We start from the raw sequence: 20,834 nt of genomic DNA, 5'->3' as shown, positions 1-20,834 counted from the left end.
TATCCCGCTTTATCAAAACAATATCGGGATGAAAGTATCGATTTAGCGTAATATCGGCGTCGCAAGAATCGATAAAATATATCGCAATATCGGCCTTCGAGTATCGATATCACGGCTATCGATACGGTATCGCCCAATACTATCGTAGATCTCTAGTCACCGCCGACAATAAAACGAATAAGGAGATTTAACGACGCATTTAAACTGGAAGTCTAACCCATTTTCACCTCCGCAAGATGCTTCGATCAAGGAGCATACCCCGCCGCACAAAGCTGACGATGTACAAAACGCTAATCAGACCGGTAGTCCTCTACATACTTTAGATAGTAACTTTGCTTACGGAAGACATACGTGCACTTGCCGTATTTGAACGAAAGGCTTTGCGGACTATTTTTGGCGGAGTACAAACAGATAGCGGAGAGTGGCGTAGGCGTATTAACCCCGAGTTGCAGGGACTACTTGGAGAGATTCCTAGTTGGTCTACCATTGAGATGTGTCTGGAATCGATTGTAGCAACTTATTATGTCGACTGTAGAATTTAATATTCTCGCTTTAATTGGCTGTAAATCTTTTAAAAGTAAAACAGATTTTGTGATCTATCCATCGATTCAACTGTGGATTTCAGTCTTCTTCAGGGATTGAATACTCTCTGCTCTGACACAGTTACTTGACAAAGAGCAGACAGTATTCAATCCCTGAAGAAGACTGAGATACAAAGTTGAAACGTTGGAAAGATTATAAAATCTGTTCTACTTTTAATAGACTGCCTGCCAATTAAAACGAGAAGATTGTAGCAATGGTATACTCGACTCGTTTCCTCAAATTGACGTTTGGAGAACTGATTTTTATGTCGAAAGTATTTCTTCAGCATTTTAGAACATTGTCGTTTCAGATACCTAAACCGCGTGTTAGACCAAGACAGATTTCAGTGGCAGTTAGACAGTTAGACAATTAGACAGTTAGACAGATTTCAGTTCATTCTGCTTTGCTTCAACTGCTACCCGGAGCTATGCACATATACATACAAATTCATTATGAACAGCATAGGCATTCTCTCGAGCGATACATAGCTGTGAGTGAGCGTGAGAGAACGAATCTCTGAATAAATCGCAAAGTTTAACTAAAACGCACATTCAAATTACATGTTAATCTAATTCTAATTAGTCTTGTTGCTTTCTAGTTAAGTAAATGTCGATTCCTACGAAAGAAAATGTAAATTTCGCCAATATGTTTGTCATCTTAATTCATGATTGTGGGCTACGTTTTTCGCTGCTGAAGTTTTCTCTGGCGGTAGATTCTCTTTCGCTCTCTGGTTCGTTGTTTGAAATGCTAGGCTATGGAAGAATTAAGCAAAATGCTCACAGCTGAATTTGGTTCACATCGCATAGCAACAGAGACATCGCGTGTAATAGCGAAATTCATATGTGAGTATGGCACTTGTGATCAAGGTTGAAATTTCATGTGCTTGAAATCTCATTGAGTTTTTTGCTGCTATGATTTTTTCTACACTGCTAGTAGATCACTATTGAGTGATTTCGTGATACAACGTTCCGTTTAGAAGTTATAAGCAAAAATGTGAAAACTACGTGACACGGTTTTCTCTGGAACCGCTCAACCGATTCGAACGATCTTAGCACCAAATGAAAACTCTTTTGATTGTCAACTTTCCCAAAAAGTTTTATTGAAAAAGAACAAGTAGTTCAAAAGTTACGCTTAAAAAACCTGTTTCGACTAGGTACAAATGATCGCCAGTTTCTCAGAAATGACCAAACCGATTTATGCGCTATTAGTTACATTTGAAAGGTTGTATAGCCTAAAAGCTCACTATTGAATTGTTTTTTGATTGGCCGTATATTTTGAAAGTTATGAGCAATCGTGTGCAACACATCAAAATTTACAATACTTTATAATGATTTTAACAGAGATAGTTTATCTACTTTCAATTATTTTACTATCACATGAGAGGGAAATATCTTTGGAACAGTTTATTAATAAAATATAGCACATTTTCCTACACTATCAGGGTGACCATAAATCCTCCAAAGAAGGTGTTACAGATGATTGTTTTTTTAAATGCGTCCAAAAAAATATAGTGCCTTCACAAAAATTATAGAACACACTGAAATAAGCAACTTTGCTGCACATAGTAATCATAGTAATTATCTCTTACTGGTTGCGAAATATAATGATTTGTTTAAAGAAACCACTTTAAAATTAGTTCTGCTTAGAAACTTTGCACATAATGTTTTTTATTGCTTTTAAATGTTCTACAAAACTATACAGTACACTCAAGTCTTTTTACTCGGGGGATTGGTACCGTGTAAAATAAAACCGTTTAAAAAAACCGCGTTAATTCGAAAAATGATGTAAAAAAGCCACGTTAATTCAAAAATCGTCATGAAAGAAACCGTGTTAATTCAAAAATCGACGTAAAAAGCCGCGTTAATTCAAAACCACAAAAAAATCGCTGAAAAAACCGTATTAATTCGAAAAATGATGTAAAAAAACCACGTTAATTCAAAATCCGCGTTAATTCAAGAATCGTAAAAATACACCGTGTAAAAAAAGACTTGAGTGTATATTAAAATACACTCTGAAGATTGTTTATCACGAGGATGCATATGGATGATAACTAACATAGCGTTAACAAATAGTTGGTCGGTGTTAAATCAGACCGAACCAAGTGACAAAACTTTGATTTCGAGAAGAACGCGTTCAAAGTTTGCTGCTCTGTATGGTTTATAGCTATCAATCGTTCGAAATCATCTCATAACTCTGGTTGTTTTCAACATTTATGTAATCTGAGTAGAGTAAAATGTAGCTTAGAAATTTCTTGATCATATTTTGTCATTTAACACCGACCAATTGAATTAAGTTCCGAAGACGTGTCGATTTCTATATACGCATTTCCAGCTAAAAACGCTTTAAAACGTTTTTTGGCTTGACTATTTTTAATTGGAATGATTGAAACAAGTTTCTAAGCCTAACATTTTCAAGTACTATAAGCAAAAATAAACGGGTTTGATAGAAGATTTTTGCGAAGTTTTTACTTTCAGTGCTATTTTTTCTAAAAATACATCTAATTTCCCACTACTTTTCTCCCGCCATTTTGATCAAATAAGTAGTTATAAGACATAATTTTTAAAAAATCTTATTATTAAATACGTCTTTTATTTGCTTATTTAGATCACCGTGACACTAATATCATTAGAACTTGTTGATTCTTTTCGGTGAAAATCAAAAAAACTATTGATTTGGTGTTACGTTTCTGCCTACTGTTTTCCTTCGGCCATCATCAGACGTAATAACGCGTCAATTCTGCATCATCACTCACTCATCTGATGATGCAGAATTGACGCGTTATTACGTCTGATGATGGCCGAAGGAAAACAGTAGGCAGAAACGTCACACAAAATCAATAGTTTTTTTGATTTTCACCGAAAAGAATCAACAAGTTCTAATGAAAAGTTACTCTTGGCGAAAAAATATGTTTAATGGAAAATTAATCCTTGTATGGTATCCAATATATCAGCAAAACTTTATTCCAATCAAACATAATCGAGACAAGTCGATTTGCTATTTGAGCTGGAAATGTACATATCAAATAAGCAAAACGTTCCTTTCACCACTAGGTGGATTAAATCGGGTTTTTTGAACTGAATTTCTGTAAGATAGACTTGCCTCGTGTTTTGTTTTAACCTTTAATGGGATCAGGCATATCTTTAATTTTTTATAACGGTAGTGTTTACATACGACGGAGGAGACAATAGAAGAAAGTAATGAAACAAAGGTGTTGATAGTGTCCAACAGAGTGGGACCAGGCATGAAGAGGAAAGAGCGGAAAATCAGATAAGAGAAGTTCATTAAAGTAACGCTTAAGAAGTTGTGTATCATTATATCGAACCAGGCTATAATTGGAACCAATTATAATTGGATTCGAACTTAACTTCACCTCTTGGTCCTGTGGGTCGCAGATATTGGTGAAGCTTTAAATCACAGTGGACTGGATCCAGGTAACAAAAAAAAATGTGTAAGATAGTAGAATCGAAACAAAAGTTTTAAATCCCAAATGTTTCACAGTAGCAAAACAAATACCTTCCAAAGTTCTGCATTGACTTTCCCGAATTCCACTCGCGGAGAATGAGCTTCGAAAATTCAGCAACAAAATTCATACTCTCGAAAAATACATTGTGTTACTTTTGCTTGCCACCATGTACGGAAGAATGTGAGACGTCTGCTTTAAATTTATTATCCAATTACAGGCGTTTATTCAACACGTTCGCTTCTCTTGTCACAGCCGATTTGCATCGCGTTGGATGCATAGCAAAAGTACAGCGCAGCGCCAGCGTGTTTTAGGACTTTTTATTGTGCTCTCTGCATGCAGTTCGGCTTGAAGGCACGATAAGGAGCTTTACTATTTAATAAATTCCAAAAAGTCGACTTGGTTCGACTTGGCTGGACCGGCAAAGTGGAAGGAATTTTGCTCTGACTAGCTGTGAGCAAAGTTGAATTATGGTTTTGTTTCAGGCTTGTTGTTTTGAAATTTATCACTTTACCTTTTCTGTGTGTGCATTTTGAGCGATGACCTTAAAACGGGTTCTTTCGTTTGGATATTTGTCCGAAAGGTTTCCGATTATTTTATTATTTATTAGGCTAAAATTGTAGTGTACTTAGTATTACCCAGCTGAGAACCAACTCGCATGTTGCAGATTTCAACCCCGGAATGATAGCCTAGCTTCAATTTTGTCAAAAGAAGCTAATCCTTTGCTGGTCCAACGATTTATTACCTGCAGCATGCAAACCCGGTCTGCTCGGTGAGAGAACATTTATCATAGTAAATAGCCACAACTTTTCCGACGGACGGAAAGCCGTAAGTCAAGAATTACGGAACCATGTGGGTTGCACAGTGAAAGGTCTCCTCCACCGTAGCAATGAGTCAGCAACTGGGTCAATATATTTGAAGCTGAATCAAGTGTTAAAGCCCCTCGTCTTCATTTTTTCCTGCAGGGTCGTACAGTACAGGTGTGAGTGGATTTATACGTGTACATGGATTTATTTGTGAAGGATATGGGAAGGAATATACGTTTCTAGTTTTATCTGAAGCAGGTATATAAATGGAGTTTTAAATAAAACTGAGAAATGTAGGGCAACTTTTAAAGATGATATTCACTCAACGTTCTGGTAGTACTCCGGGTTGAGAGGTTGGCTAAAATATTGTAATGCCCATTGGCAACATAATATGTGTTTGCCGATTGTTTTAATCTTTTTTTTTGTTGTAAAATAATAAAAACTTATTTATACCATCTCAATTTAATATGCAACATTAAATTTAACACTCCTAAAGTCAACAGCCCGTACCAAAGTCTGTAATTGAATGCATCCAATATCAATTAATCATAGATGAATAATTTAATTTTCTGGCCCATGGACACTCAGCAATTTGCGCGTTCATTTTAAAATTCTGTGCTTCGCTTTTCCTCACCAGTTCTGGTCCGGTTTTGGGAAATGCGGCACGAGGTGTTGGCAAATTTCCGTGCGATAGGGCTTACAGGACGACATTTTATACCCCGTCCGGTCGTCCATCGGTTCGTCCGTCCGTCTGTCCATGCGTCCGTCCGTCCGATGACAGTACCAGAAACCATTGATGATCGAGATCCGTAGCGATATTAAAAATTTATCTCAATTATAATTTCTGCCGGATGGTTTTGAAGTTTCGTTCATGATGTGCAATAATAATAATGTGCTGCATCTGTGCTTTCGGGTTCCGAAAAAGCACACACACAGCAGCGAGAAGTATACGATATGTCGTGATTTTATGGACCGTTTGTTAAAATTATTGCAGGAAGTGAGGCAAACCGTTATTCGGATTTATGCGATTTTTAGGTGTATTGATTTGTAGTTGCATTCAGATAATTAATATGCATGTTCAAATGTTATGCACCTAAATAAAGGCTGAATTAAATGAAAATTGTCGGTCGCGAATCAACACTTTCGTTTAGTTTTAATTGTGAATTAGTACAAACTGTTCCAACTTACCAAACCAAAACATAATTTTATGCTTTTTGGACGGGTTTGGTTTTAATTTCACAGACATCATGGGTTAAATTAGCAACTGAAAGCAAATCCAATAGTCGGCAAACAAAATGCAGATACGTCGTTCAGCTTCGTGCACATTGCATTTCAACGACTTCTTCTGTCTAACATTAGATAATGGAGGCCCCTGTGCGCTGTATGCTCGGGGAAGCCGCAAACTGTCACTTCAGTTGGAAGAATGTGATTCAACATTCGACAATGCATATATTGTGTTGACGAGTGCTGCAGCAGCAGTCTGTCGTACTGCACGCTTCGGATGAAAGCCAAACAGGCACTTGGCTTTAACGCATTCTGTATGAAAACTAAGTGATGAACGAAAGCGCACTGAGCTGGCAGGGACCGCCATTCCACTAGCCAGCCAGCAGTATCAGCAGCAGTAGTGTCTAATAAAAGAACATCCCAACGGAACTCCGAAAGGATATTGCCTGCCAGCATAATACGTCTGATGCCGCCGTCGCCTCCGGGTGTAGCTTGCTTGTGTGGCGACAAATCCGGACATGCTATGGCATGTACGGTTTCTTTACCATCGTAGTAACGAGTATCATCTGGGAAAGTTGGGTTTTATTATTCTTTCGTTTTAGGATGTATGTAACGCTCTGGTGTATGCACTTAGCTGGCTCCACTGGGAAATGCTTACGATGAACGCTTGTACAAAACTATGAAATTGACATCGGCAACTGCCGGGGGTGATCTCGAATTTATTTTGAAATTGTGAAATGTGGAATGACACAATTTATGTTCGTCACTAATTGTTGATTAAATTTCTTGCATCTCTTATGACTGTATGTGATAAGCGATTTCCTCTCTAGGGCAAACAGGTCATCTATGAACCGATTACAATTGTTACGAAACACATGCAATTTCAGTTTTCGTGTACGAAAAGTATGTTTCAACCGCAAAAGATCATCTATCAAGTTAATAAAGATAAATAAAATAATATTTGAAATAGTTTCATCGCAATGCTTCGCTTTACCTAGCCCAAGAGCCTTCAGTAAATCACAAAGGGCCATTAGTTGACTTATTTTATGAATTCCTAATATCATCAGAGATGGTTCTATCACTTTGATTCAATTTTGATTCATTTGACAGTACCGTCTTAGCCGTTGAACCAATTTATGCTGCTTCCGAGAAACGTGAGTATAAATGTATGTTTCGCCACAACTCCGGAACGCCTGGACGGTTATTCATCAAACATAGCATACTTGTCTTTTGTCATAGAATAATCCGCGCAGGGGGTTTACAAAAGGCGGTGTGGTGCGTTCTCTTGCATTTAGACCAATAGCAGTTGTGTAGGTGGCTGGATGACAAGTTTCTGAAGAGGGGGAAACGGGTGACCATTGAAAAGGGGGAGGTCCGAAAACGTACAAAAGATTTTGTTTAGCTTTATATTGATTACCGAATAGAAGACAGTTTTACAAGTAGCTGAGGGACAGCAGGATGGGGGGAATTACTAACAAAGTGAGTAGATACCTCATCCCGAGACTCGGTAGCCTAAACATTAGTACGGCTACCTACCTAAAACCAAAAAAAAGCTAGCAACAAGAGTCAAGAAATATCTTCTCGGAGCATTCGGCATGGACCTAGGCGACGAAATAGGGACATGGAATGGAGACTTGGTACCTGGAACTGCAGATCGGTAAATTTCGTCGGTAGCGACAGGGTGCTACTCGATCAGTTAGAATCCCGAAAGAGTGGCATCGTGACACTGCAGGAGATCTGTCGCAAAGGCAAAACGGTGTGGAATATCCGTGGCGGCAAAGCCCAATTTTTCCAGAGTGGTGGAGCGACCAACGAGCTGGGAACGGGTTTCGTAGTGTTGGGCAAAATGCGGGATCGCATAATGGACTGGAAAGCGATCAATGTTGAGGAGGAGTTGAGGATAAAAGGCCGTTTCTTCACACCATCATAAACGTGCATTGTCCACACGAAGGTAGATCCGGCGACGAGAAGGAAGGGTTCTATGCGCAGCTGGAGGCAACGTACGACAGCTGCTCACCACGGGACATCAAGATCATCATCGGGGATATGAACGCCCAAATCGGTAGGGAAGCAATGTATAGACCGGTGATCGGGCCCCATAGCCTGCACACCGACACGATCGATAATGGCCAGCGATGCATCAACTTTGCGGCTTCCCGAGACTTGGTGATCAAAAGCACCTTCTTTCCCCACAAAGATATCCACAAGGCCACCAGGAGATCACCTGACCAACGAACCTCGAACCAGATCGACCATATTCTCATCAAGGGCCGGTTTTTCTCGAACATCACCAACGTACGCTCCCTACGGAGTGCGGATATTGTCTCGGACCACTACCTAGTAGCAGTACACGTGCGCTCAAAACTATCGATGGTTTATACCTCGCGACAAAGTCGCCCTCCTCGGCTGAACATTCGGCAACTAGACAACCCGCGAACTGCCGAAAACTACGCGCGCGTACTGGATGAAGCTCAACCTTCCTCTGTGGAGCTAGATGCTTTGATCCTCGAAAACGGATGGCGCTCGGCCGTCAACGGGGCCGTAACCGCGATGCTAGATGTGGAAACCTCGAGTGCACGAAATGATTGGTTTGACGGGGAATGCCAAGAAGCGATAGAGAGGAAAAAAGAGCTTGGGAAAAGTATCTGAGCATATCCACGAGAGAGAATTTGGCCAAGTATCGACGAGCGAGGAATGAGTTGACTACGATTCTGAGGAGGAAAAAGCGCCAGAAGGAGGACGTAGATCGTGAGGAGCTTGAACAACTATTCCAGGCTAATGATACCCGCAAGTTTTACGAGAAGATGAACCAAACTCGCAAGGCTCACACACCAAATCCTGACATGTGTAGGGACGAGCGAGGGGATCTAACCACAAACGAGCGCGAGGTGGTCGACAGGTGAAATCAGTTCTTCGATGAGCGCCTCAACGGCGATATAGCAGCAGGAGACGCAATGGAAGTTAACCTCGGAGTACCTACAAACGACAACAGCGTACCGGCTTCCGAACACGAAGAGATCCGGCGAAAAATCGCTCTGGTAAAGAATAATAGAGCCGCCGGAAAGAACCGACTCCCGGCAGAACTCTACAAAAATGGCCAACAACCGCAAGCAACGGCACTTCACTGGCTGATTTCAAGGATTTGGGAATAAGAGAAACTACCGGAGGAGTGGATGGAAGGCCTAATCTGTCGCATCTACAAAAAGGGCGACCGGCTAGACTGCTATAACTACCGCGGCATTACGCTGGTCAACGCCGCCTACAAGGTGATTTCCCAGATTTTGTTGCGTCGTCTCTCCCCAATAGCAAGAGAATTCATAGGGCAGTATCAGGCGGGCTTTATGGGGGCCCGTGCTACTACGGATCAAATTTTTGCTCTCCAAATTCTTCAGAAATGTAGAGAGTACAACGTGCCTACGCATCATATTTTAGTGGATTTCAGAGCAGCATACGATACCGTTGATCGCGAACAGCTATGGCAGATAATGCACAAGTACGGATTTCCGGATAAACTGACGCGGCTGATCAAAGCTACTCGGGAACGAGTGATGTGCTACGTGCGCGTTTCGGGGACACTCTCAAGTCCTTTCGAATCGCGCAGAGGGCTACGGCAAGGGGATGGAATGCCCTGTATGTTATTCAATATCGCTTTTGAAGGTGTGATCCGACGAGCGGGCATCGAAACGAGAGGAACGATCTTCAGCAAGACAAGCCAACTCCTAGCCTTTGCAGACGACCTCGACATCATCACTGGAAACCGTGGGACGGCGGAGGCAATCTACACCAGACTAAAAACAGAGGCTAGGAGGATAGGGTTACAAATTAATGCGTTGAAAACCAAATATATGGTAGGAAGAGGCTCCAGAGAAAGTAACGTTTGCCTTCCATGGACAGTGACTATTGACGGCGATGAACTGTAAGTGGTTGATGAGTTCGTATATTTGGGGCCTTCGAATTCGAAGAAAACAGGGTCAGCTGCTTGGCATAGTTATCGCTTCTGTCAAAGCTACTATGTTACGGAATTGATGTGGAAGCATATTTTTCTATTTTCTTCATGTAATAAATTAAGTGCTGGCATGATATATTCATGCGGTCTCTCGTCTCGGTAACTTTGTTGATTAAATTTTTGTATCTACATATAAGAATGTGTTCGTTCTTAAAAGAACGGTTTTCAATAATTGATTGATGAAACTTAGGAAATTTGGAACTTTGGGCTTTTCTTTTGGTTTCCATCACCCAATGCTAAATAAACGAGTACAGCTACAGTAATGCGTAGCGTTATTTTTCCTTGGCAGCAAAATGTGAACGACTTACTGGGAACAAACCAACTGAAACGGACAACTTTGCCTCCTTTGCCCAGACTGCAATTGAAACCGTCCAGTTTGTTCAACTTAGGTGATGGAATGACGGACCATGAAAAATAGGACGGACATTCAGTTTTCAAATTATGCAATTCCATTATCTACGTAGCACGTGCAAGTTCATTGCAAGCTGGAGTTATTATAATCAAACGATCGGTCCTTTTAAGGGCCACACAACGGTTGAAGAGTTTATTATATTTTCTTATCCAGTTAATACGATAATTACACAGGCAATGAGGGAAAAGTTGAATTTTTCGCCGTTGCGGACGAGTAACAAATGGCAGGAATAAGTTTTCTGGTTACGGGCGACATTTTCTGCCACTTCCAAAACGTCTGCAGCTTGTAAATGCTGCTGATATATACTGATATAGGGTAAAGAACTAGTTTTAAGCAGTCTAAGCGGGTCACTGATTGTTTTACCTTATTACAAGCGATGGGTTGACTAAGTGGGGTTGACTATCAGCATACCAATCTTCTTGCTATCTTTAGTTCTTCAAGCTGTTACCATTGGAAGACACTATTGTTGAGCTAAACTTTTGATTTTTCGCTTTAAAAGTTGGAGCGGCGGAACTAATTTTGAACAGCCCGAACCCATTTTCACCCGCAAGGTGCTTTTTTAAGCAATCCTGAAATCTGAATTTTTTTACGTCCCCTTAAAAAATACCTCGAACTTTTCCCCCTATTCAGTAAGTTCGCGTTCCTATCCGCGACCTACTAATCGGCATCTGATGCGTAATCGGCATAGATGCGTAAAATGCCATCTGTCTAAATTGTTTATCGGGGCATACACTCACCGCACCGTTCGGCAAACGGTATTCGTCGTCTCTTTTATTCTCTGGTGTTCTTATGGGAAACTGCGAGTTTGACGTCTCACTCGCTGTTCATAAGGATGGTGGGAGAACAAAAGAGGTAAACATATAGCAGTACAAACGATCCGACTCAGAACAGTGTTGTCAAAGCAAATAACATTGAAACACATCGTTGCTTTATTAAATCACTGAGAAAATCTTCGAAAATTATTGAAAAAGCTGTCTTTTGTGTTGTTTTTAATAAAGAAAAATTAATTATGAACATACATTTCTCTTGAAAGTATTGAACCACGTTTTCACCATAGGAGGTTTCAGTTAATTTCAAACTTAAAATTCTTATTTCCAGACCCGAAACAGTGTCTTGGCAACACGATAGTTCATCAGTTGTGCTGCAGCTGCTGCTACTGGTGACCAGGTTCCGTCAATTCAGATTTTGTTTTCAGTTTTGTTAGAAAATAATAAAACTTTCGGCTAGTGACAAAGCCTTAGATAATAGAAAAAAAGAGACTGAATAATATGGTATGTGACAATTGAGTGCTTGACTTTCAGAGTGGTTGTAATCAGTGCTGAAAACTTGATGAATTCGTTAGTAGCGAGCCGGCGATTGCTGAAGAGCAGCTGAAAAATGTACGTTTTTGGACAACAATTTTTAATTCATCATATTTCTTGTCGGAAACCCAATAAATTGTGTTTGTGTGAATCAAATGTATGGTTAAGTGATTTGTGAAGATGATTCTATCAAAAGATTTTGAAAATATGAATAAAAAGTGCATTTTCGGCTCATTTATGTTCATTTGATTAAAATAGGTAACACTGCTTAACTCGTTCCTTACCCTATATTGTGTTTTTGTGTATCATTTTTGAATACTTTTTGCATTATTTTCTGGTAACTGGTATATAGCTTTTATCATTTTTGTATTATATTTGTACCTTTCTGCATCATTTTTGTTGTTGCAATTTTTTGTTGTATTTTGTCAACGACTTCTTCTCGAGCTTTCTGGAGACAAATATTCTAGACTTGTGGCTTCGCGTTACGGTTTGACTCCACCTATTCTGTGAAACTGCTGGAACCAGCCCACTTCTACTCTTTTTGGAAGCAGGATTGGGAAATTTTGTACAATTTTCGCCGCGTCTCTCAATGGTAACTTTCGGTTGTATTTAAAAAGAGCCACCACTTTTGGAGGAATTTTAAGATTAGAGCTACCTTCGTTTTTTTTGTCATTTACGGCTTTCCAGTGGCTAGACTTTTACAAATAGTTTCAGGAATAATTTTTGGAATAATTCTATAGTTCAGACAACTTTTGACCAAATGGTACGGGATTTTCATTGTTTGTACATATAAACAAAGCTTTCCCCGTGTATTATGCGAATGTACAAAAAAGATCATGATAAAAATAGCACAATATCGACACCTATCGAAAAATAGTGAAATTTTGATAGATTAAAATAAAATAAATAAATAAATGTCAGCATTTTTTATTACATATTACTGTTAATAGAATTGCTAACATCTGGTTGAAAAACTGCTTTTTCACTATTATTGACTATGTCCAATAACGCGCCAGTACCCCATGTTTTGCGATATCCTCGTGCAGTTGGAGTGAATTTGCTATTTATCTATCCGCGGGACATGCATGTGAATTTAATTGCTTGAATAAATATTTCGTTAGTTCTCGACCCATCGCTTGACGTTGAAAGCGTCAGCGGCAGCATGCTTTCATGCATCCACGAGGGTTGAGAATGTGTAACATACAGTTATGGTGTATACTCAAGAACGTCAGAACGGGAAGTAGAAATAGAACCGCACATTTTGAGTGGAATTTGTTGGTTTTAGTTTAGATGTTTGTGCTCATACTGATGTTGATGTTGTTGATGAGATTTTGCAGAAAAAACATTAACTCAACAATTTGAAAAAAATGAACAAAAAATGGCAGAAATTACAACTAAACTGAACGATAAATTTAGGCTTGGAAATTTTTTTTGGAAATCCTTCGGAATTGTAAACAAGCTTACTGCTGTAGTGAACATTAGGCTGGCTTTACATACCTCATCATGACATTTTTTTTAACAATTATTCTCATTCGGTATGATATCACGCCATTGTATTTGGGTTACAAAATTAAGAAAGCTGTTAGCAGTTTTAATATCCGAAAAATAGCGTAAATTCCTTCTGATGTATTTGAATTTTGGTATTTACGGCTTAATAACTAATTTGATTAATAGAAGGATTGAGCATTGATTGCGATAAGCCCAGCAATCAGAGCTTTGTCGACTCTTCGAAAAGACATCGTCGTTAGATAACGATTGTCAGTCATTCTTTTAAGTTGTTATTATGTTGTTATCAGCAAACTACATGGTTGAAGCAAGTTTTTTAGTCTATGATAAGAGAGTACCACTCCGTCATCGCAATTTGTGGCGAAGACTGATTGTTTTGGTACAACCCTGCTGTAGGGCCGATTATTGATACCGTCTATTCTACGCTTATTTCAGTCCGAGATAGTCTATTATGTAGTCTTTGAATATTTCGTGCATCTATCGTTTAAATCAGAAGTTTCGTCACCAGTTCCGTAGTCCAGTTTGTTACCAATGGATATCAGTAGTAGTGTACAGAAACCTTTTTACACGAAACAATATGTTGCTGCGGTGATTGGTGAGTTTACCAGTGAATTTTAATTAATATCCTTAATAAAAGCAAATCAAAGCAAATATGTTAATTGAATAACTCGAAACTGATTCATTCATCAAAAACTAAATTAGCTATCAATGATGAAAGTCACAGTTTGCGTGCATAACTTTATTGTTAATATTCATTTAGTAATTGATGCATTTTTTGACGCACAGCAACTCTCGGTGCATTCTCGATTGGCACTATTTTCGGCTGGAGTTCGCAAGCTGAGCCGAGAATTTTGAATAATAATGGTGAAATCGATTACAACATTGATCGGGAGGAATTCGCGTGGGCGGTGGCCCTGATGGGTCTCGGCGGAGCGATAATAAGCATTCCTGCTGGATTGGTCGTAAAGCGGCTGGGAGCCCGGAGAACGTTGCTGTTTTTTGTTGCTCCTACCACAGTGGGTAAGGTAATTCCAGTGACCGGACGATTGATGTGTTAAAATGAAAAACACAATTACAACAAAATAAAATAAAAAACGATTTATTTCCATATAGGCTGGGTGCTGATCATATGGTTTCGGAATGCTGGAATGTTGCTGGTTGGACGGCTTCTCACCGGCTTCGGAGCGGGTGCCTTCTGTATGGTTGTACCCATCTACATTGGCGAAACGGTTTCGGCCGAAATTCGTGGCACAGCCGGGTCACTTTTTCAGCAGATGATTAACCTGGGCATACTTTACGCGTACCTCATCGGAATGGCGTCGAGCGTGTTCACGCTCAGCATCCTGTGCGGCATCGTGCCGATCGTTTATGGTGCACTGTTTTTCTTCATGCCCGATACGCCCACCTATTTGGTGAGTATAGATATGTGTGGCATAGATATGATGGCATAGTTATGCTGCTTTTTCTTCCCTGTTTTGACGGTTTGGTTGGTACAAACAAAAAGATTATCGTAGATTAAGCGGTAATCGTGATTTTCATTATACGAGATGATTAGTGCAGGTGAGATAAGAAGCTTATGTATGTTTGCGATATGAATAGTGCAAGAATTTTCCGCAGGTGGACGATTTAGTTTTAGTTCTCAAGCTTTTCCTTTTGTTGTTAGTATTGTTTAATTATAAACAACAAATTGTGAAACAATCAAGCACTATAGCAAACGACTATGAATAGAATAACTATGGCATGACGATTTAAAGATTATATTTTAACAACCTGTAAGCTACGAGGATTATCGCAAACCAAATGGGTATGATGCATTTAAATTTAATAACTGAATTATTAAAGGGTGTCCCACATCAAATTGCACCACGGAAGAAACGCTGTAGAAAATTACCCATTGGGTATTTTCTCTTGAAAATTTGAGCAGAAGTAGTTTAGAGTGTATTGTTTACACTCTATTTTTATCGCGATCAGTTTTTCGAAAATTGGAAAAAATGGCGTCACCCGAAAAGCACCGTCGTAAATTTATTTTGCGCAAGCACATGGAAAATCCTAAATTCTCTCATCATGAATGATCAAAACGTCAAGGCGGACTTCCGGCAGCTTCCGGGGATACTGTACTTCACCGCCCAGCACAAGTTTGTTGTTCCGGAGGAAGTAAGGATGCAGAAACTTACATAGTTTGCCAAGAAATACATCATGTGGCAAATGGAGTCCACCGTTCGTGACTACTGGGACTGTAAACGGATAAATCCACCTCAAGAAGTGTTTACAGAAAGCATCTGCCTTCTTCTCCTCTATTGGGTACTCTTACCACTGCGTCCATTATTTTGAACTATTGTGGTATTCCCTGTTTTATTGTTTTACTATATGCTTCAAGCTTACCTATCACTTATTGAGGAAGTGACAGGCTGGTAGCTGGAGCGAGACATGTGCCAATCAGGGATGACTAGGTTTATGAACCTAGTACCCTGATCGGCGACGCCAACCAGATCTCCCCTTTTTGAGATACTGCAGTCTGCGTACTATTTGTGCTCCACGATTGCAGAGCAAGGGTTCCGAGGTTAAATATCATCTTGAACGAAACTGAGATTCCGAAGATGATATTTACTCGGACAATATCCTGTCGCAAGACTGATAAGCTTGCTGAGATCTCTCTTATTGAGACTCAGCAACTTTTGAGTAACCTAGGGGTGGATACTCGATGTTATATATTTATTTAGATTGTTTGAGCGATTGTACAGCCATCCTTCTGGCAATAACTGTTCGGCTCTCCTTTTGTTTCAGCCCACCCTCCAGCATACAGTCAGAGATCAGGCAGAGTGAATCTCGACCCGTGAGTAGAAAGTTTTGGAGCCACATCTTCGTTTGTCGACTCACAACGAGTCGGCGTGGTGAGAATAGACGACGATCAGGACTGGACCTCTGCTAGCGCATCGTTCAAGTCCTGCTCCTCCCCTACTCTCCTCTTCACCTCATTCGTTTCTTTGTTTTTCGGCAGAGAGAGCTTGCACGGTAAGAAATCGTTCACTGCATCAGTGACCGGCTTGTTGCAGCAAGGGCAAATTGTTGTGGAGGACGCCCTGGTACTCCACAGGCTCAAATTTTGGCTTTTCGATATGTATTATGAATTTTGGATTTCATATTTTGAATTTCGGATCTCTGATCATGGATTTTAGATTTCGGCTTTCTTATAATGGATTTCGTATTTGAATTTTTTTTTTTGTAAAGTGAAGGAGCTTTTGGTGCGAAGAATGAGAGCTATATGAAACTGGAAAATTTCGATATACTGGGTCAATAATGGTAGGTGGAACTCCAACCCACGCTCTCTTGGTTGGAACCCAAATGTTTTTGCAACAAAACTACCGCTGCACCCTTATATTAGATAGTTTCGTATTTAATTTTGTCCCTCCAGTTTTGACAATTCCATACACGCTCCTCCACCTCCACCTCCACTTTGCTTCTACTACTGAGAAGATAGACGGTCATCAACTGTAGTCTGGTAGAAGTGAGCAATCTGTTGCCAAACGTCAAAGCGGCCCGTTCAGTGTATACTACACCGGGTGTGTTTGTTATCTGTTTTACGTGTCCTTGACTCTGTCGCGGTTCAACGTAAAATTTTTTGAAAAATGAAGACGTTTTGGGCGCGAAGAATGATAAACTGGGAAATTTTAATGAGGTCGAAAATAGGGTAAGTTAACCTATTTTTTTGTATGCCAGAAAGGCATTGGGTGAAAAGGCCACTGCGACAGTCTTAATGATCGTCTTTTGTAGCAGGCCCTGATTGCTGTACACAGTTTACGGATCGCTCATACCCATTGATGAAGTTGAGCGTAATAGTTGTAAACTTGTGCCCCAAATTGGTACTACATGGTTTATAAAGCCAATAACCGTTTTGGAATTTACGCTCCATACCTGATATGGAGTAAGAAGGAAACTTCCGAAGAAGTTCTGCTTTGATAATGCAAGACCTTCACAATTGCAGAGCAGATGCGCTGAACTTTCAGGTTCAGAGTTACAAAAGCGGCATGTGTCGGATGATACCTTGAGTTAAATGGAGTAGTTTTTTAGCAACTGCAGGGTTTGGGTAGATAAACTGTTTAGCTAGTCTACGACCCTGTGTTTGATTCCAACGGGATACTATTTTTAACTTTTCCCATGTCATCCATTCGCCTTTTACGGCGGATGTGGAGGTGCCCAGAAACGGTTCAGGACCAATAAATTGCTGAGCTGATCTTCTAATTTGGACACGCATTTGGCGGACTTGAGTGCCAGTAGTGCTGCTTGGCTGTCCGTGAAGATACCGATTTTCGCATGCCTGTACTTTCGTTTCAAGCATATTGTTGCATAGATGTATATCGCTTGAAAAACGGTGGGCCACTTTCCTAATGAGATAGTTTCCCTGATGCCGGGTCCGTAGACTCCGGAGCCTGTGCAGGCCTCCATTTTTGAACCATCTGTAAAAAAACAGATAGTTCCAAATGGAAGATCGGGTCCTTCATTATTCCACATTGAGCGATCTGTTTCAATCACCTCATATGGAACGTCCATATTGGGCCTGGCTTCCATGCAGTCAGAGACTGAAGTTACTAAGGGTGTCAGATTGAATTCCCGAAGTATGCGAAGATGACCGATTTGGTCACCTTCGAGTATAGTTTAACTCCTTTGCCACCGTAGTGCGCCGAGCTCTGCTCCCTTCTTCACATGAAAATGCAAAGTCAGTAAGCATAGCATTGCCTCCATGGCTGCAGCAGGTACGCATGGCACTGGTAACTGTAAGACAGGCCAGGTGCTGAACTTTGTTTAGTTTGGCTTGGGCCTCATTCACCTTTGGCTACCTTTGACATCCTTTGATCACCGAAATCGTGACCGACGTATCTCCCAATGATGCTATAATTTCTCTGTTCGAGAGCATTGCTTGAATTCAGCTCATTGTAGTGTGGTCGATTCTCTTTTGACAGAGAGCCGTATTAATTGACGCGAAGGACGTGTTATCGAAAGCGCCTTCAATATCAAGAGAAGCACAAAGTGCCGTCTCTTGATATTTGAGCGATTTCTCAATTAACGTCACTAAGCAGTGCAGTGCGGTTTCCGTAGATTTACCGTGTTGGTTTGCATGTTGACTTACATGTAATGGCGAGTTTTTTAAAAACTCATTGCGGATATAGTTATCCGTGATTTTCTCCATCAGCTTAAGAAGCGTTGAAGTCAGACTTATCGGTCTGAAAGCCTTAGGCATGGTTATTTTGCCAGCCTTAGGCTTGATGAGCTCGGACATTATAACACCGTCCGTTTTTTGTAAGAAAATGGGAAGAATACCATCCGGACCTGGAGATTTCATTGGTTCAAAAGAGCTGAGTGCCCATTTGATCGAAGCCTCCGTAAACAATCGGCGTGCTAGTAGAACCGAGTCATTTGGCACATTGTGTAATGACCCATTCCACTGCTGCCCGCCTATGTCTTGTCCGGTGGTCACTGTCGAGCCAGGGAAGTGCGTGTTCATTAGAACTTCCAGAGTTTCCCTGGTGGTAACAGTGAGACTTCCATCCTCTTTTTTTAATTGCCCTAGACCATTGCAATGGTCCTTGGACATCGCTTTCTGCAGACACGTAGCCTCTGGCAGAGTTTGTATGCTTTCGCAAAATTTAACTCATGATTTCCTTTTGGCTTTTCGTAGCTCAGCGTTGTATTTGGTGAGGGAAGCTCTGTAGTCTTCCCAGTTAGACGTGATTTTGGCCCTATTGAACAGACGCCTAGCCTTCCTAATTAATAACCTATAGTTAACCTATTGTGGACCCCTTACCTGTAATAGACCCTGGGTACATGTTCAGCGTTTTCTAGCTTGTACTTCTGATATCTGAGGATATGCAACATGAAACAAAAAATACAAAATAATTCGCACAATTTATTTAATAAAATTTTAGTTACATTTTATTACTAATGCTAATTACTAATTTTATTTCTGATTTTTGGTCTTTGATATCTGATTGCTGTTTTGTGAACATTGATTTTCTATTCTGATCTTTGCTCTGTTTGTTTCATGCTTTTAGCAGTAGAGCAGTACGCAAATACCAAATACATTTTCATTTATTCCTCTGGACAGGTGTTACGCAACGATGCACCAAAAGCCGTTGCGTCCATCAAATGGTTACGTGGAGCGCATTTTGATGCCACAGCGGAGGTGGATGAGATTCGTAATCATTGTCAGCCGACGGTCGCTGGTTACAAGAAGCCCTCTATGTGGCACTCCTTCCGGCAGCCAGCAACGGTACGAGCGCTGATCACAATGCTAGGGCTTATGTTTTTCCTTCAAATGTCAGGTGTTAATACGGTGCTATTCTACACGACGTCCATATTTCAGGTACGTATTTCATCCGCTAAGTAACTCGTGAACATTTTGTGAAACGGAACCAGAGCGTTGATAGTCACCAGAGATAAATTACCCTCCACCATATTCTACATTTGGCTCTAGCTTAGACGATTGTTTTTTACCAAATGAGGATTTATTCTTATTTAAGTTGTGACGTTGAAATCCAGCTATAATTCTTAAACAAGTAAAATTTACACGTCACTATATTAAATCTTTTCGAAACATTTACACCGCACACCTCGGTTCCCTAGTGGTAGGCTAGTCACGCAGGAAATGCTAATAAACGCAACATTCAATTTCCTTCTTTTTATTCTTGGCAGTCGGCGAACGTAGTCATCGAACCGGAACTAGCCACCATCATCATTGGCGCAATGCAAGTATTCGGAACGTTGGTCTCGTCGGTCATAGTGGACCGCGCTGGACGCAGGGTACTGCTCATGGTGTCCGGCGGCGCCATGATGGTCAGTGCGTTGGCGTTCGGAATCTATCTGCTGCTGCTCGAGTCCGACGGAGATGTAGCCAGCCAGGTGGCGCAGCTGGGCTGGATTCCGGTTGCCGCTCTCTGTGTGTATGTGACACTTTTCTCCGTCGGGCTGGGACCGGTGCCATGGCTGATGCTGGGGGAAATATTTGCCTCGGACGTAAAGGGACCGGCTAGTGCACTGGCAAACATGACAAGCTTCGGGCTTTCCTTCGTGCTGTCCAGGTTATTTCCACTGGCGTGGGACAGCATCGGCGGTGGGCCGACATTCATCATTTTCGCTGGCTTCTGCTTGCTGGCCGTGGTGTTTGTGGTTCTCGTCGTACCGGAAACGAAGGGTAAGTCACTCGGGGAGGTACAAATCATGCTAGCGTCCGGTGGACGCAAAGCTGCAGCGCCGATGTTCGGTAAATAAACTTTGAAATACCGAAGTGTGAGTTTTATTACAGCCTGGCAGGCACTCTCTATCAAGGTCACTATCAGTATTGCGAGCAGTGATGGTTGACATACTGCTCGTAATTTTAGAAATAAATTAGATAGAAATCGGCACGGTAAAATAACTGAAACTTTGTTGCGACTAAAAATCAAGCACCCGTCAAGGAGAACATAGATTTTGAGAGAACATCACAATCGTTAGTTTTAATTGTAAAGCAATTACATTTCAGCACAATGTAAATTCTACAAGAGCA

General features: G+C 40.7%; 1 protein-coding gene across 1 annotated transcript; it reads left to right on the top strand.

Annotated features, from left to right (window-relative positions):
• Positions 1-13,777: 13,777 nt before the first annotated feature.
• LOC128740620 (facilitated trehalose transporter Tret1-like) lies at positions 13,778-20,560 on the top strand. The gene is made up of 5 exons (XM_053836182.1): positions 13,778-13,892; positions 14,084-14,317; positions 14,411-14,709; positions 19,398-19,655; positions 19,985-20,560. Exons 1-5 carry the CDS (start codon positions 13,829-13,831, stop codon positions 20,558-20,560), a joined length of 1,431 nt encoding a protein of 476 aa, XP_053692157.1. The 5' UTR covers positions 13,778-13,828.
• The last annotated feature ends 274 nt before the right edge of the window (positions 20,561-20,834 follow it).

Source organism: Sabethes cyaneus, chromosome 3, assembly GCF_943734655.1.
Source record: "Sabethes cyaneus chromosome 3, idSabCyanKW18_F2, whole genome shotgun sequence".
NCBI classification, from domain to species: Eukaryota; Metazoa; Arthropoda; class Insecta; order Diptera; family Culicidae; genus Sabethes; species Sabethes cyaneus.
Note: the sequence above shows the minus strand (reverse complement) of the source record. Positions and strands in the feature narration are given on the sequence as shown.